At 45.5% G+C, this 18716-nt stretch overlaps 1 protein-coding gene across 6 annotated transcripts in view; it reads right to left on the bottom strand.

Annotated features, from left to right (window-relative positions):
- Positions 1-18716, bottom strand: part of PRKCE (protein kinase C epsilon) — a 495693-nt gene that overhangs the window by 302747 nt on the left and 174230 nt on the right. For all 6 annotated transcript variants that reach the window (XM_029937296.1, XM_029937293.1, XM_029937291.1 and 3 more), the window contains one exon: positions 1639-1702. Coding sequence is in view for 4 of the 6 variants with exons in the window: in XM_029937293.1 (XP_029793153.1) it covers positions 1639-1702 (64 nt within the window). In the remaining 2 variants the exon portion in view is untranslated. The remainder of the gene's footprint in view (positions 1-1638; positions 1703-18716) is intronic.

Here is an 18716-nt window from a genome sequence, read left to right as displayed (position 1 = left end):
TAATTAATTTTTCTATAACATACAGAGTATTAAGGAAAAGGGCGGCTTCATTTTGCTCATCAAAGTTTCACCAGTATCTACAATCGGAAGGTCACTGTAATACTATAACGTCCGCTGAATTTGGGCTCACACACTATGTTAAAAGCAGTGCAAGTTTCCACCTTAATCTTTGCTTTATTTCTTAATTTGGGTGGTGGGTATGCTGGTGCTCATTTTATTATTCTTCAGGCCCTCTGGCACATCTTAAATATTTCACACTAAATATTGCTAACTCCCTGAATCTTCTACAACAGATTCTATTCTGGGCTGCTCAGAGCCGAGGATAGAGAAGGAAAGCTGGAAACGCCAAAATGTATTGCAATAAAGAGAAGAAAATGTACGAGACCAATTTTGGAAAGATGTTTAAAGCTTTAAACCTATGCCAAATAATTGAGATCTATTCAAAGAGGACTGAATTCTATTCTAAGTCCCGTAGACACACCATTATTGAATTATTCTGAACACCTGTTGAAGTTGGCTGATAAATTAGACAAAAGAGAATCATCAGGCACAACTGTCAGGCACATTGTTTGACCCGCTCCTTTGAGTTTGCGGACATAATCTCTCCTCCCACCACTGAACTGTAAACTAGAGCTCAGCCCTAAAGTACGGAGACCATGTGGTGTTGTGACTTTGCGCTTGTAATCTCCAGCATTCTGAAGAGATGCCATAAAAAACCCAGGTCTTCCAGCCAGATCTAAGGGAGCTGACTGTCTTTCCCTAAAGTCTGCCGCAGTAGACTCTTTTTTTTCCACATTGCCAGGAGGAACCAGCCTTGGCCTGCCCATCCATCTTTCTGCCATGACATTAAAGCCAACTGTTCTGTCCTCCTGCACATAGAGAGAGAGGAGAGGAAAGACAGTCTCCACTAAATTTCAGTTCCCAGCATCCCTAGAGCCCACATCTGCTATCATCTCCCTGTTATATGGACAAGGTTTTACTGTCCAGTCTTCCCGCCCCTCTGACTGCTCAGTCCTCACCACCTGGCAAGCCTTTAAAGATTGTAAGTGGGCCAAGACAGGATGGAGAGAAGAGGGTGTAAGGAGAAGAGAGAAGGAAAATCCAACCACCAGAGAACATCTACACCCTGTCTTATCAGCCAGCGGGGAGCAGACATTCCCTTACCCCATTATTTCTCTCTAAAAGCAGGGCTTTTGCCTGCGTGGGGAACTGTAAAAAGAAGTAACACTTTTATAAAAGCTCGAAAAAAAATAAGATTCTGAAATTTGACATCTTATTTGTTTCATTTCAGAATACCGTTAGACCAACTGGTTTTACTTCCTTCCCCTCACACTCACACACACCCCACGCGAGCCTCCGGGGAGAGGCCGCCGCTCCTCTGAAGGCTGCCTTGTGCACCAGCGTGCAGGAACGCCTCACTTGGTAAGTCAAACATCTTCCCTCTGCTCCACCAAAGCTCACAGATGGCTGGTCCCTTTTGGTACACAGGCGTAAGCATCTTCAAAATAACCTTTTCCTTTGAAGGGTGCCAATTAATTAAATGTCACTGTCATATGTCCCAGCCACGGAGGGAAGGGAGACGTCGTCAGACAAAGGGTCAATGGAAGAGAACAATGCGGAGAGGTCACATCCTCCTACCTTCGCCCGACGACCCCGACAGATCAATGATCACATACACTCTTCCTTCTGGCTCCAGATCAATCTGCAATTAAGAAAATGATAGTGACTCTGTTAGTGCATTGTGGGGGCAGCTGGAGAGTTCTGTGACTTTTCCACCCTGCACTGCTAAAACCTAGGGTCACGGCTCTGCTCAATCCATCAACCTGTCGTGTGCCAAGTGCAGGGTGAATCAGGAACATGGAGGAATCGGCATTTGTGGAATGTCTACGATGGTCTGGGCAGCAGGAAGAGGTCCACAGACCCAGTGGATAATGTCAGTCCAACTGGAGGCCATCTTGCTGCACAGGCACAAGGGACCCTTGACACCAGGAAACTTTTGGGGACACAAACATTATCTGGAGATGTTTTTTGATGGTCATGTCTGGAAAGGGAAGGCTGCCAGTGGGAGCGAGGGATTGTGCTAAGCATCTACAGTGGACAGGACGGTCCCCACAACGAAGCTTCATCCATCCCCAGATGCCAATAGTGTCCAAGTTGAGAAACCCTGGGTTATGCCATTTTACAGATAAGGAAGCTGAGCTCAACATTTTAGCACAAGTGGCAAGACTGAGATTCAATGGCAAGACCGTCTAGAGAAACCCATGCACTCTATATACTACACCAATTGCTCACAGGAGAGGAAAGAAAAGCATAAGAGGCTCTTCACACTCTGAAGGTGTTTACACTCTCATCGGGGAGTGAAAAACCAGAGAACAATGCTGAACTCAGCTGGGTGATGAGCCACAGAGGACAACCAATAAAGTATCTGGCCAGTTGGAAATCAGCATCGAAGAGCAGTCTGGTAAGACCTTGCGAAGACAAGAAAGGGGAATCATTCAAGGTGGCAGAGACAGAGACAGCATAAGCAAGGGGCGGGAGGGGGCCCAGTGCGCATGCAACGCTGAAGGGCTTGCGGGCTCGAGCTGTGTGTTGCTACGTGTATTTTGCAAACCCCAGATTCTACCAGGGTTGTAAAGGGTGAGCCAATACCGCTACATTCTTACCATCAGCCTTCTCCACCCACCCTCACTTCCTGCCTGCCCACCTCCAAATCCAGCGAACTACTTCTATAGAGGACCACCAGGCTGACAAGTCAAGGCAGAACGGCTGGGCCTCTTGCACCTGACATCTTTGCAAGGTCTGAACTCTCCTTACAGAAGCTGTGCTCTCCATGAGAGAGGACTAACCCTGGAAACCCTGGATCACCAAGTACCCAGGCGGCCCTTCCTCGCCTGCGCAATTCCATCTGGCGGCACAGAGCTTTTATTGACTCATACATCCCTGCCAGGCCCGTCTCCCTGGCCAGCTGTGACATTCTTGAGGACAGGGACCACCACCCCTCCTTTTCTGTTTCATTGTCTCCAGCAAAGAGCAGGCACACATTCACCAAGTACCACTTAGAGAGGGTCAGTCTGGTGAACACCTCCTTGTCATTCAAGGCTGAGGTTGGTTATTCCCTCCTCTCTGAAGCCTCTCCAGATATTCCCAGTCAGAATTGATCACCCCTTCATTTGTGTCCCGACAGGATGCATGCACAGGTGATCTACAGTTCCTGTAATACACTGTCCATATGTCCATCTCCTCAGTGAGGCAGAGAGTACGAGAATTATATGTATATACCTAGCGCTCACCTCATTGTCCATTAGTCAGCAGGCACCTACAAAAGCTTCATGGAGGGGAAAAGATTTATGTTCAGAACTCTGAGAGCGTGTTCTGGAGTTATGTGCCGCTCCAAGCCCCCCTCAACCCCCGCCAGGAAGGTAGGCAGACATGTGACCTGTACTAACTCGACATTCAAATGAGGTGGCAGGGAAAGAAGAGGTAGCTATCCCACAATCGCCACATACTCCCTGTGAGGTAAAAGAAAAACAACTCATCTTGGACTGATATTCTCCAGGTCCCTCCCCCAGCACCTCACACCCCGCACAGTACAGGTCCCCGAGACATTCATGAGCCCCACTTTCTTTCCGGAGTCAGTCTTCTTTCTAAATTTTTTTCTTCATGTTTATGTTTGAGAGAGAGAGAGAGAGAGAGAGAGAGAGTACCAGGGTGAGCCGGAGAAGGGCAGAGAGCAAGGGAGACAGAGGATCCAAAGCAGGTTCTGTGCTAACAGCAGAGAGCCTGATGTGGGGCTCAAACTCATGAACCATGGGATCACAACCTGAGCCGAAGTCGGACACTTGACCAACTGAGCTGCCCAGGTGCCCCCAGACATGGTCTTTAGTGGTTGAGTCTTCAAGGTTTCTCTCAAAATTTCAGTCCCACTGGGGCACCTGGGTGGCTCAGTCAGTTAAGCGTCTGATTCTTGATTTTAGCTCAGGTCATGATCTCATGGTTCATGGGTTCAAGACCCGCTTTGGGCTCTGCACTAACAGTATGGAACCTGCTTAAGATTCTCTCTCTCTGTCTCTCTCTCTGCCCCTCCCTCACTTGTGCTCTGTCTCTTTCCCTAAAAATAAATAAATAAACATTTAAAAAAATGCAGATCCACCATAGAGGTCTTTGGTCTCTGTCAGGGCAGGGAGTGAGGGACTGAGGAGAGTTCTCATGTTGCCCCAGGGCCGCTCACCTGACTTTGGGATCTAGATGGAAATCCAATAACAGAGCGGTGATGCCAGGGGATGACTCTCCCCATCCTTTCTGGCCCAAGAATCTGTGATTTTAGGTTTCTGTATAAAAAAAATGTTTTCCAGCACCCTCACCACTAGGAATCCCGTCCCACACCCTTCTACCCACCTCCCTCCCACCCTGCCGCAAGCATAACCCAGCCCCCACACTAAATTACAAACAGGAAAACCACCAGTCAGCTCCACTGAACAGAGCCAAACCAAAATCCTGTCCCTGCCACAAATATCAGGGGTCCCCTGGTCCAAAAGCATGGAATTTAAATAATGTATGCCTTTCAGAGATTAGATCATCTCTATTAAACTCTGCTGGCTAAATGAAACAATTTCTCATATCCTCCAACTCAGAGGTTTCCCACGACTGTGGACTGCACTGGCAGAGTACAATGCTATCTGTGAAAAGCAGGGAGGGAGACGGCAAAGGAACGAGATGGGCTCGCTTCGAATACGGAGGCCAGCAGCGTGCCTCTCTTTGCAAAGGGCGAGTGAGAGCATGTGGCAAGGGGTGGGGGAGAGAGAGGTCATCGACGATAAAATGTATTAGGATATTAACATTCAAGATAGCAATCAGAAACCATTTTAGCACCCACTGCTGCCTCAATACCGATGAACTACATTTCCAAACAGAAAAATAGAAATTAAGCTATTAAGCATGCCAAAAGCAACAAAGAGCTTTGCAGCCTGGGCAGATGGCCACGGAGGGCTGGCTGGGCCCCAGCGGCCGAGCGAGGAGGCCCTGAGAATCCATGTAGGGAGGTAGGACCTCAACGCAGATGACTGGGGATTATCAGGTACCAAACGTGATGGAGCGTGCAGCAACTTCATGGTCAAATTAATTTAATCACAAGTTCTGCTTACAATAACCAGGCCCAGACAACAAAGCAACGTAGGTGCCCAGCCCTGCAAAACCCCCGCAAGCTTCGACTGCCGTCACCACCAGGCAGCTGGCACTACATGAAAGGAGGCCTCTTCCCTCCTCCTGGCCATTCCCAGGATTGGTTCTAAGCTCTTTCTCCTGCACTAGGGGGTCCTCCAGATGATCCCTGGAAGGGATAGATGCAACCCTATTTATCAAATCACCTTGAAACTCCTACCTTCACTTCATGAGTCTTCCAGCTCCTATCATAGAGATAGTATGTCTATGTCTGTCCTCTTTCAACCTCTAGCGCCTTTGGCTACCCCTCCAGCTGAGGCCAGGAGCAAGGCAGTAGAACTGTGAGGAAGACAGTTTTTGGAGTCAACCAGGACTGAATCCCAGCTCAGGCAATTATATGTCTTCCCTGAGCCATGGCCTCAGTCTCATGATCCGCGAAATGGATTGTTGTAAAAATTTTTCGAAACACATGCAAAGCATTCAACACTCAGGAGGTACTGACTCTCTGGCCTGAAGCAAGTGACTTTCTTTTCTGAGCCTCAGAATGCTTCTTCGTCAAAAGGAGCTAATCACAGACCCTGTCACATCTGTAAAATGAGATAGCTTATGTAAAGTACTCAGCACGGTGCCTGGCACAAAACACTCAGTTATTGCCATGCCCTTCGCATTTGAAAGCCAAGTCTTCAAACGTGCTGCTGAGTCCAATATTCCTTCCACTCTGTCAAGCTTTGCTCCAACACAAAAGGCATTTTCTTGCCCAAAGTTGTTATTATTACATGTTATTCCAGGACATCTCACGGCTTTAAGGAGTTGGGAATATCAAATAAAGCACTGTGGTGAGAGTTTCATGCCCAGCCCGTGCGGAACCCTGGGGTAAAAGAGGTTATAGCCCTGGTCAGCAGAGGGGTCATGGGGAGCTCATGGGAGAAGGGGAGGGGGACCGCGGAGCTCGTGAGTGCCCCCCATGCCTCCAACACTGTGTGGGTGCTTTATCTGCATTAGCTCCTTTTTTAATTTTATTTTTAAAAAGATTTTTTTAACATGTATTTATTTTTGAGTGACACAGCAAGACAGAGCAGGAGTGGGGAAGGGGCAGAGAGAGACGGGGGACATGGAATCGGAAGCAGGCTCCAGGCTCTGAGCTGTCGGCACAGAGCCCGACACGGGGTTAGAGCTCAGGGACTGGGAGATCATGATCTGAGCCGAACAACTGACGCCCAACCAACTGAGCCACCCAGGCACCCCCGCATTAGCTCCTTTAACCTCCCATGGGGCCAGCAATACTCCCTACTCTTCGGATGGAAAAACTGGAGCTCAGAGAGCTTTAGGTGGGATTCCCACCCAGGGGTTCCTGGATAACACAGGAGAGAAGACTCTAGTGGAGCTCCTGTCCCCAAACACTGACCAGCCTGGGGAACCTCCTCTGACCATCCAGTGCCAGGCCTCTCTTCCCACAGGCCTCCGGCTCTCCCTCTAAACCTGCAGCTGACTGTGTCTCCAGCCCCGATGGCTGGCGACAGACCAACACCTCAGACACCCTTCCTGCCCCCCAGAGCCCTTGGGGAAAACCGGCTCGGGGCATAAACAAGAGCTCCCCTCTTCTGAATGAGGAGCAAGGCAATGGGGAAAGAGCCTAAACCACAGAAACCCATGAAAGAGCTGCCTCTGAAAAGCACAAAAATATCACAGGCACTTCTTCAGGTGATGCCCGACTTCACAAGCCCTTCACACACACTATTTCATTTATTCCTGACAATTAACCTATACAATAATAAGCTCCGTGAGTGCCACTGGAGGGGTGCGGAAGCTGAGGTTAGGGAAGGCAAGTGGCCGGCCCAGCACAGCCAGGGAGGGGGCCTCCGTGAAATGAGCGCCCCAATGCCGGACAGCCTGGACTCCAAGCTCGAACCCTCAACTCTGGCCTCTTGGTCAGCAGGCCTCCCCCACACCTCACCTGTCCAGTGGCAACTCCCACCGAAACCGCCGCACCGGGCAGCCTGCTTAGTGCCTTGCGTCACTGTGTCCCACAGGCATCTGCACGCTGGTGTTTTGTGTGCCGTGATCAAGCTCAAGGCAAAGGAGGTAAGAAACTCATTGTCAAGCCTCCTCCTAACTCCAGGCTCAACTTCTGCCAGAGACCTCTAGGCGAACCTTTCCTTGGAACAGTTCACAAAGGTCACACATGCCTAATTTGAGTTTCGCTTCCTTTTCTCTCGGCTGTCAGGCTCTAGGGCCTAGAAAGGAGCCAGAGGTAGGGAATGGGTCAGAAAAAGATGAATCCGGGGCGCTTGGGTGGCTCAGTCAGTTAGGAGTTCCACTTCTGCTCAGGTCATGATCTCACAGTTCATGAGTTCGAACCTTGCATCGGGCTCTTTGCTGACCGCTCAGAGCCTGAAGCCTGCTTCAAATTCTGTGTCTCCCTCTCTCTTTGCCCCTCCCTCACTCGCAGTCTATCTCTTGCAAAAATAAATAAAACACTAAGAAGAAAAGAAAAGAAAAAGAAGAAAGGATGAGAAAGAGGAAGAGAGGCTGATACTGCCTATGTTGCCCCAATTAAGCCCTAGATAAAAGCCTGTTTCTTTTTCAAATGGAGGAGGGGTCGGGACCGGAGTGGGGGGGGGGGTGGGTAGAAAGGGAACCATCAAAAGAGAATCTCCAGGATTCCTTCCCCAAACAGGAGACCCACTTCTCAAGTCCCACACACCCCTTTTTGCTGGCCATCGTCCCCCGGAGGAACCACAATCATACTACGTGGCACGGGGGAGGCACCCAGACGGAGCAGGCATCCTCCCCGCCTCTGCTCTGGAAAACCCTGGACGATGAGCACGATGCTGGGCACGTCTTGAGCAGCTGCTGGGCGCTGATGTTAAAACCAGCCACCGATTAAAGACTTCATTTGTGGGGCGCCTGGGTGGCTCAGTCGGTTAAACGTCCGACTTCGGCTCAGGTCAGATCTCACGTTCGTGGGTTCGAGCCCCGCATCGGGCTCTGTGCTGACAGCTAGCGCAGAGCCTGGAGCCTGCTTCCGGTTCTGTGTCTCCTTCTCTGTCTGCTCCTCCCCCTCTCATGCTCTGTCTCTCTCTGTATCAAAAATAAATAAAACATTAAAAAAAAGTATATATAAAAAAAAAAAGACTTCATTTGTGGAGGAGGTTGCCACCAGACTGTACTGGGAGCTTGCACCATTTGAAATCAGAGAGCGCCCGCGTAACTAAATATTTTAAGGCTTCCAAGAGCGCTCACTTTCCTACAATAAGGGGAGGCGAGGGTTGCTTCTGTCTCAAACACTTTCCATGGCAGTGCAAAGATATTACTCGGGCTTTAGTGTATCTCCCCGCAGGTCAGAGTCCTGTCTGACCAGCACAGGGGAGGGATTTAGTACATATCGTGCACGTTGGCTCAATGGATGAATGGCCTGACTTTAAAGGGAGACTCTGCATGACTGAATTATGGAGATGAGTCACTTGGGAAGCCAGCAACCTGTATACCAATGTTCCCTGCAGCTTCATTCATAAATGTTGGCAACAACCCAAATGCCCCACAACAGGTAAAGGAGTAAGCAAACCATGCTATAAGCATGCGGTGGGATTTCGCTCAGCAATAAGGAATGAACTACAGATATATACAACAAAATGCGGTGCTGTGAGAAAGAAGCCAAACGTTAAGTTGATTCCACTGATATGATGATGCCCTAGAACAGGCAAAACCAAACTTCAGTGACAAAAAGCAGACCCGTGATTTCCTGGAGGCGAAGTGGGGTGGGAGGTGAATGAACAGAGGAGCTTTTGGGCATGGGGTTAAGTTTTCTGTATCTTTTTAAATTTTTTTATGTTTTTATTTATTTTGAGAGACAGAAACAGAGCATGAGTAGGGGAGGAGCAGAGAGAGAGGGAGACACAGAATCCGAAGCAGGTTCGAGGCTCTGAGCTGTCAGCACAGAGCCTGATGCGGGGCTCGAACTCACGAACCACAAGATAACGACCTGAGCGGAAGCCCAGAGGCTCCACCGATTGAGCCACCTAGGCGCCCCAAGTTTTCTGTATCTTGATTGAGGCGGTGGTTAATGAATGTATACATTTATCAAAATCCATCAAGCCAAACACGTAAAATTAAGGCATTTTATTGTATATAAATTACACCTCAATGAAGTCGTTTTTTTCAAAGGGAAGAAAAGAAGCCATCATTTCATTTCAACACAAGGATTTCTCTGCAAGTTTCCTCTAAATAACAAATCATCTTCCCACCCGCAGGGCATTTAAAATTTCATATTCCAGTTTTAAAAATAAAAGGGTTCATTCAGAGTTTTTCAAGAGTACATCTGTCACACAGCATAATGTACACCTACCTGTGTAGGCACACACATTCACACATCCACCCACGTGTGCAAAACACACTCACAGGCACAGCCACCTTCTTCTGTCTTGTGTGATCAAAATATAATAATAGCAAGAAACACACATCCAAAATGTAGGTTTAAGAGCCTGCTGACTCCTTTAAATCTGTGTGTGTGACTGTCTCTCAAGACAGTAACACCAGACGCTTGAGAAGAGGTTTGAATGACCCTTAGTCTCTAAATACCCACGAACAGCGAACTGCTTAAATAAAATATGATACATCATGTGGCAGATCGCTAGGCAAGCCTGAAAGGAAGAATGAAAAGGTCGAAATGTGTTGATCTTTGGGATATTAAGTGGGCGGGGGAGGGGGAAGCAAGGTGCAATGTGTTTATTACGCTCGGCTACTGCGTGAATAAAATGGGCGTGTATGTGGGTGTATGCCCACACCCACTCTCAGCCACACACTCTCACGCTTGTTCCACATTGATTATGTACAGAGTCTTAATCAACAGGAAGCAGGGTTTGCCTCAAGAGATGGAAACTACAGGATTGGGGACCAGAAATCAGGAAAAGGCTTATTCTTCACTGAAGCTCTCTTGAACCCTTTGATTTTTTTTTTTTAATCATGTTCTTGGGTTAACTCGTTACAAAATTTAAGTGTTAGCTATTTCTAACCTCCAATCCCCCAGAGAGCAGTTTGCATCAGTTACCAGATACATCTTAATTTTTTTAATGTTTATTTTTAAGAAATAGAGAGAGAGAGAGAGAGAGCATGGGCAGGGGAGGGGCAGAGAGACATAGACTCTGAAGCAGGGTCCAGACTCTGAGCTGTCAGAACAGAGCCTGATGTAGGGCTTGAACTTACAGACTGCAAGATCATGACCAGAGTTGAAGTCGAGTGCTTAACCGACTGAGCCGCTCAGGCGCCCCACAGACACATCTTAAATAGCTGACTAACGGATTGTTTTCCCATCCCCTGTAGCCAGGTCATGGCAACCAACCCAGCAGTGATCACCTCCACGTGGAAGGCCTCCAGGCTGGACTGGAGGCCTGTGTTACACATCCTAGTTCTTCCAAGGCCACAGCTGGAGTAAACTCAAGTTAGCACCTGCTTCCTCTTTTCAACAGGCTCAGAAATAGACCCAGAGAGCTGGCCCCGTGTGATGGCAAAGGTGGCTAAAAACAAATAACTCTATGTGTACACAATGCTTTCCTGCACTGAGAAAATAGCCAAAGCTGCCAAGCCCGGGATCGAGAGTGTGCAGTGGTTTACTTCACACTTCAAGCTTCAGGCAGGAACAGTATAGATTTTCTATTCTCCTTCACGGACATGGCAGGCATGGCTGTGTATCCCAAGAGGAGGTGGTGCATGCAAACAGCAGCAAATAGAGGCACTTACCCCTGGTGTTCTGAGGTGGAAAATATTCCACTACCAATCTGCACTTTGCCTTGCAGTGGTCTCACTCTTTGGGTATATTTGTACATGTGTGTTTTATTCTACATGTCCTGTTACAGTCGGCTCATACACTGTAGTGTCGAAAGCTGGCCGACCTGAGTTCAGATCCTAGCTCTGCCTGTTTAAGCTGTGCGGCCCTTGTTTCAGTGTCCTCATCTGTAAATTGAGGACATCAGTGGCTCCTGCTTCATGGTGTTGGGAAGACCAAATGACACGGTGTCGCACTTGGAGCTGTGCCTGGCACACGGCTCACAGCCTATAAATGTAAGGTGTTGGGCCATTATGGGACTTCCTGCCCAGACCATGAGCCAACTAGTCCTTTGGGGGGTGTGGGGGGTGGAGGGGTCCGTACTCCTTGCTCCAGGGCTGCCCACAAGGCAGGTGATCACTAGAGACTCCAAGTGAAACTGAACGGATCCATGTAGAACAGAGGCAAGTGAAGCTAGAGGAGCTCAGGGGGGGCTGTGCGAGCACAAAAATTACCTTCACCCCCGAATGTCTCTGTCTCTGTACAAGGACAACCCAGCAGGGCCTTTCACCAACGGCTGCTTACAAAGATGTTCACTTCTTGACTCCCTTCAAATTCCAAGATACGTAAATTGTTCTCCATCACTTTTGAGCTCCTCTAGGGACTGCTTGGTTCATAACAATCATCACGACACTAATCAACACCCTTTCTTGAGCACTTTGCACATGTCATCTGTGTCAGGGAGGTGATATCTTTATTCTTAAGTGCTTCGGGGATGAGAAACTGAGGCTTAGAACTTGAAGTAACCTGCCCTCACTCTCACAGCTGGAAGATGAGAAGTCTCCATCAAAGCAGGGCTCGCCAACTCCGGACCCACTGATTCTGTTGCATTTTACAGAATTCACCAAAGTATGAAATTTCAGAGTCATAAGCCATTTGGTTAAATAACCAAATATAAATCAAAGGGTACAACTTTTAAAGAATGTTCTTTTCTCTATCCAATGAACCAAAGGCACTTTAGCTTTATGTGTTTTTGTGTTATTTGTTTATTAAACTATAAACAAAATTAGGGCTCATGCTATGTTCACCTTTTAAAAATAAAAAGCTACATGTGAATCTTAGGATGAGAAGCAACAGTCCCCTGCCCCATTATTCCCCTGGGGGAGCCAAGTTTAACCATTTCTATTTGGGTTTTGCTGGTGTCACTGCCACGTCCCTAAATAAAATGCTTGTGCCTCAATTTCCTGATTTTTTATTTTAGACATTCTCGTTTGCCTTGCTGCTATGATCAACGAGAATTTAGTACTCTGACCACCTCCCTCCACTTCTCCCTCCACAAAATATAAATTGCAATTCTCAGTTCCTTCTCTATTCTCTGCAACTGCCAAAAAAAGTGATATAAAATGTCAGTCTCTTGTTCTGTTGACTATAGGCAGTTTCCTAGCCCTCCATGGTTTTTTTTTTTTTTTTTACATTATTATTTTTTTTTTTTTTGAGAGAGAGGGAGACACAGTACATTCAGGGGAGGGTCAGAGAGAGGGTGAGATACAGAATCTGAAGCAGCTCCCGGCTCTGAGCTAGCTGTCAGCACAGAGCCCAACACGGGGCCCGAACCCACAAACTGTGAGATCATGACCTATGCCAAAGCTGGACGTTTAACCGACTGAGCCACCCAAGCACCCAGTAGCCCTCCATGTTTTAAACTAGAGGACATTGGTGCTTTCAGCCCTCTCTGTCCTCCAATCACTTCTCCCACCAACCTCCACCTCACCCACGCGTCTCCACTGTTAGACTATCAATGTTGACAACAGTGATGTTCTGCTAATTGTAATTGTTTCAAAATCTGAAAACAAATTAATAGCGCTTATTCATCCTAACTTTGTAAATGGTATTATATATATTGTCTTTTCCATGGGTCCTGCCGCTCAATGGAAACTATATCTAGTATCAAATTTACATGGATTTTTTTTCCCCCACTCAGTCAATTGCCTTTCTCAGATCATCAAGTTTTCCCTGGGTCTTTCTCTCTTGGGGTTTTGCTTTTCTAGAAACCCCCACTCTCCTCCTCTTCCTAATGGACGGACTGCTCTCTGATCTGCTACATGGTTGTAGTGCTGTGACTTCTTTTCACTGCTCTGCTGAAGGTCAACGCCATTGCTGGAATCCATCATGTTCTTTGTTCTGGGTTATTCCCTTGCTCTTACCAGTAAAGTACTCACTGAGATAAAGTTCTGATTGAAATATTGATTAAGAGTGCATAGAAAGCCAGCTCAGACTTGTGTGCCCGTCCTCACACATGCTGGAAAGTTCTGCTGCATATGGAATTCTAGGTTAAAAAAAAATCATTATCTATCCGAACTTCCTTTTTCTAACATAAATATTGCCAATGGATCTCATGTCAGCTTGACGGCTGTTGTTCAGTAGGTGTCTTCATTTTGTTTTCACTCTGGAAGTTCTAGAATCATTTTTATCTTAGTGTTGTGGACTCTCACAAAGATATGTGTCAGGCTGTCCTTTTCTTTTTTCTTTTCTTTTAAGTTTATTTATTTATTTGAGAGAGGAGCGGGGAGAGGCAGAAAGAAAGAGGGAAAGAAAGAATTCCACACAGGCTCCCCACTGTCAGCACAGAGCATGACATGGAGCTTGAACTCACTAACTGTGAGATCATGACCTGAACTGAAATCAAGAGTCAAACGCTTAACTGACTGAGCCACCCATGTGCCCCAGTCACATTTCTTACAGTAATATGACCTAGCCCAATTTTTTTTATAGTTTATTGTCAAGTTGGTTTCCATATAACACCCAGTGCTCGTCCCCACAAGTGCCCTCCTCCATGTCCATCACCCCTCCTTTCCCCCTCCTCCTTCAGCCCTCAATTTGTTTTCAGTATTCAGGAGTCTCTCATGATTTGCCTCCCTCCCTCTCCCTCTTTCTCCCCCCTTCCCCTTCCCATGGTCCTCTGTTAGGTTTCTCCTGTTAGACCTATGAGTGCAAACATATGGTATCTGTCTTTCTCCGCCTGACTTATTTTGCTTAGCATGACACCCTCGAGGTCCATCCACTTTGCTACAAATGGCCAGATTTCATTCTTTCTCATTGCCATGTAGTATTCCATTGTATATATATATACCACATCTTCTTGATCCATTCATCAGTTGATGGACATTTAGGCTCTTTCCATGATTTGGCTATTGTTGACAGTGCTGCTATGAACATTGGGGTACATGTGCCCCTATGCATCAGCACTTCTGTATCCCTTGGGTAAATCCCCAGGAGTGCTATTGCTGGGTCATAGGGGAGTTCTACTGATAGTTTTTTGAGGAACCTCCACACTGTTTTCCAGAGCGGCTGCACCAGTTTACATTTTCACCAAGAGTGTAGGAGGGTGCCCGTCTCTCCACACCCTCGCCAGCATCTATAGTCTCTTGATTTGTTCATTTCAGCCACCCTGCCCAGTGTGAGGTGGTATCTCAGTGTGGTTTTGATTTGTGTTGCCCTGATGATAAGTGATGCTGAGCATCGTTTCATATGTCTGTTGGCCATCTGGATGTCCTCGTTGTCCAGACGGAGCCAGGGGAAAGCTGGCTCCCCAGTCCTCCTGCTAGATCCCAGCTTGGGGGCCACGCACCTGCAGGCTGTCCTTTTCTGATTCACTGTGCTGAAATTCAACTTTCAGAAGAGGCTCTTCTGTTTTGTTCTTTGCTATCAGCCTCCTTGTTTTCTCTATGAAACGCCTATTATCCAGATGTTGGACTGGAAGGATTGATCCCTATCTCTCTTACTATGTGTTATACATACTTACTTTTCTTTTACCTTCTTTTCCCATATTCTACGAGGTTTCCTTGGCTTTAACTTACAAATCTTCCACTGTACTTTTATTTCTGATAATATTATGCTGTTTCCAGAAATGCCTTCCTAGTTTCATTCTTCTCATAGCATCCTTTTAAACAATTTGACTTATTTATTTAGGTTCATGGAGGCAACGTATTTCTGTGGATACCAGTCCAGCAGTGTTAGGATTAGAGAGTGGGAGCTGACCATTCTAGCAAGGGATCCCCACACCAGCTTTGCCAGTTCTCCCCAAAGCATTACACCATTTGCTTTTGAAAGAACCATCCTTGTTTTTCACACTGGGAGTCAGAGTCTGGCTCCAGGTTTTTCTGTAGTGAGAGCAGGGAGTGCAGAGTGGTACATATAGACCTTTAGATGGTTACATGTTTTCAGTGCACATGTCCTGTCTTCTCCCTGGGGTTCCTACAGTCTCCAAACTTGGAGCCCTATCCAGGTTCTGCAGATGAGTCTCCAGAATCCTTTGCACATGTTCCACTGTGACTCTTTAGTATTGCCATTCTGTCCCATCAATTGCCACCCCACCCCAGAAAGTCACTGAAATAATTTGATGGTAGATTCTTTCTGCTTACTTAGTTATTATAAAATGTTACCCCTCCCCCTTTTTCTTTTGTCTATTATTCAGGATGGGATCTTGAGTAGGCACAGAGGCAAACGTTTTTGCTTCAAGACCATCCTGAATGGAAAATCTAAAAGCATATCATCTTAAATGATATAATCCAGTGCAGGTGAGAGTAGAAAAGAAACACACTCTTATACACTGCTGATGAAGTGTAAACCGGCACATAAATGTGTAGAGAGGGGTCTGGCGGTATATGATGAAAATCCTTTGACCTAGCAATTCCACTTCTGGGAATTTATCCCAAATCACACATATGCAAAATGATTCAACAACAAGGATGATCATTATAACATTTTTTAAGAGTGTAAAATTAGAAACTAATCGTTTAATAATACTAAGCTACTTAAATAAATTGTGGCACATTCAAATCATTAGACACCATGCCATCATGAAAAAAGATCTCGCTGAATTATATTTAATGACATAAAGAGATATGCAAAATATTGTATTCAGTGAAGGAAAAATGAGATGATAAAGGAATATATATTCTATGATGCAATTTTGTAAAATGAAAACAAAATATATATGGGTGGGTATGAACACAAAGGGGAAAAAAGATTATCTCAGGAGGTGTGAAATCATGTGTAAGGTTTTTTGTGCAAATCTATACTTTTCTAAGCATTTTATTTTTCTCCTATGTCCCTTTATAACTTTTGTGATTAAAAAAATCGATAAATTTGTTGTTGCTTGAAGAACATTATGTAGCTCAATCTTATTTATAAGTAACTGAGGAATGGTGAGATTAAGACATTCAGGCACCTGAGTAAATTACCACAGCCAGCAAAGAAGATAGAATAGAATAGAATAGAATAGAATAGAATAGAATAGAATAGAATAGAATAGAATAGAATAGGGCAGGGCAGGACGGGGCGGGGCAGGGAAGGGAAGGGAAGGGAAAGGAAGGAAAGAGAAAGGAAAGGAAGAGAAAGGAAAATAAAAAGGAAAAGGAAAAGGGAAGGAAAAAAAAGAAACTCAGTTATCATAATTTTCAGCATAGAGTTAAGGTGCAAGTTACAAATGAGAAACATTATTTTAAATTTACATATTTGTTAAAGGGTAGTTTTCGGGTCAAATAATAATAGCACTACTCAATCCTAATTACCCGCTTGAGAGTAACCAGGCATATTCTTAATTAGATACAATTTGAACATATTAAGGAAAAGCTTCCATAGATCAACCAAACAGACACACTAGACTAAAAATCCATTTATTTGATCAAATCTCTTTCTCTCCCTGTGTTCCTCCAATTCTGTGGGATGATGCCACCCAAATTTTTATACCTTACACACAGTTCCCTTTAAATAATGTTTCATGGGGCCATCTGAGTGGTTTAGTTGGTTAAGCATCCGACTTTGGCTCAGGTCATGATCTCGCATTTCATGGGTTCGAGCCCTTCTTGGGCTCTGTGCTGACAGCTCAGAGCCTAGAGCCTGCTGTGGATTCTGTGTCTCCCTCTCTCTCTGCCCCTCGTTTGCTCATGCTTTCTCTCTCTCTCTCTCTCTCTCTCTCTCTCTCTCTCTCTCTCTCAAAAATAAACATTAAAAATTTTTAAATAAAATGAAAAAAATAAACTACCTTTCATGTAATAGACTTTCCTAACAACATAGACTTTGTCCATCAGGTAACGAGCAAACATTTTTGCTATGACATGCCCACACAGTGCCTATTACCTAGCTATGCTGCATCACCATCTTATTTCTACAGGAATACTTTGGAATATATTCTCCCATTTGTCTTCCAATTATAGGAGACATAAAAAAATAAAATTAACAATGCTGGCTCTACAAAAATCAAGCATAGGTCTCAAATGTATATACTATAAAGAAAAATAAAATTTATTAGGCATATCATAATCAGTAAAAATTTTCCCTCCATTGGAAACTCATCATTGGACATGCTATGCTTATACTGAATGTTGAAGGAAAACATCAAATTCTAAAAACTTCTAGATTTTGTATCAAAAAGGTGAAGAAGATGTAAATAAGTTTGGCATAACTTCCGGTTTTCTGAGACACAGTCCGCCTTGACATGTTCTCTAAGGAATATGCATGATAGTTAGGCTGGGGGTTTTTCCTATATATAAATGAATATGTAAGTTTTACATGTACAAATTATCTATGAACGCACAGACTATCTAGTCTCTGAAAATGGACAAGTCTCCTACATTCTGTTCTCATTTTCTACACTTTAATGAAGCCCCAGGTCTTGTAAGGACAGTTTAGGGCCATCTACAATCATTAATTCATTAATTAATTAATAGGGCAGGACTTGAAATAAATAGAAGACATAAATCACTGCTCACACATAAAAAAAAGTTCTCAGCATTTCAAAGACATCAATGAAAAATAAAACATCCAATTCTATCCTTATGGACTATCCTAATCATCCAGGTGGGAGACCGTGGTGGCCAGGAAGGGACAGTAGTGGTAGTGATGGACAGTGGCCAGATTCTGGATATATTTTGAAGGTAGAGCCAACAACGGGATTTCTGATGGGTTGGATGCAGGGTTAGAGATAAAAAAATGGGCTCAAGGATAGCATGGAGATTTTTGGCCTGAGCCAAACAGGGAGCTGCCATCAGCTGAGCAGGAGATGGGGCAGAGGGGACAGGTGAGGTGAAAGCAGGGGTGCCAGAAGGAGGGTTTGGACAGGCTCGCCTGGAGACACCTCTGAGACAGCCAGGGACAACTGGATATGCGCGGAGAAAGGTCCAAGCTTACGATCTGGACTTGGCAGTCACTATGGATACAAGGTACAGACCCACAGCTCCAACATGCAAAAGGCTCTAAAAATTCAACTTCTTCTGAAGCTTGGGTCAAAGCCATTTGGCAACAAACCCTGACCCAAGGCTACTTATTGTTTATATTTACCCCATTTTTTTTTGTATTCAGTTTTTTTCTTTTTTAAATAGTTTATTGTCAAATTAGTTTCCATATAACACCCAGTGCTTCTCCCCACAAGTGCCCCCCACCATGACCATCACCCCCTCCCTCCCCCTCCCCCTTCAGTCCATGGTTCGTTTTCAGTATTCAATAGTCTCCCTTGATCTGTGTCTCTCACTCTTCCCTGCTCTCTTTCCCCCTTCCTCTCCCCATGGTCCCCTGCCAGGTCTCTCCTGTTAGCTATGAATGCAAACATATGTATATTTACCCCATTTAATGTGAATGTTTATCCATTTGTGCTGGAAATCTTTTTTTTTAATTTTTTTAATGTTTTTATTTATTTTTGAGAGAGAGAGAGAGACAGCGTGAGCAGGGGAGGGTCAGAGAGAGAAGGAGTCACAAGATCTGAAGACAAGCTCCAGGCTCTGAGCTAGCGGTCAGCACA

Source organism: Suricata suricatta, chromosome 4 (assembly GCF_006229205.1).
Source record: "Suricata suricatta isolate VVHF042 chromosome 4, meerkat_22Aug2017_6uvM2_HiC, whole genome shotgun sequence".
Lineage (NCBI taxonomy): Eukaryota > Metazoa > Chordata > Mammalia > Carnivora > Herpestidae > Suricata > Suricata suricatta.
The sequence above is the reverse complement of the archived record's forward strand: the minus strand, read 5'-3'. Positions and strand labels throughout refer to the sequence as shown.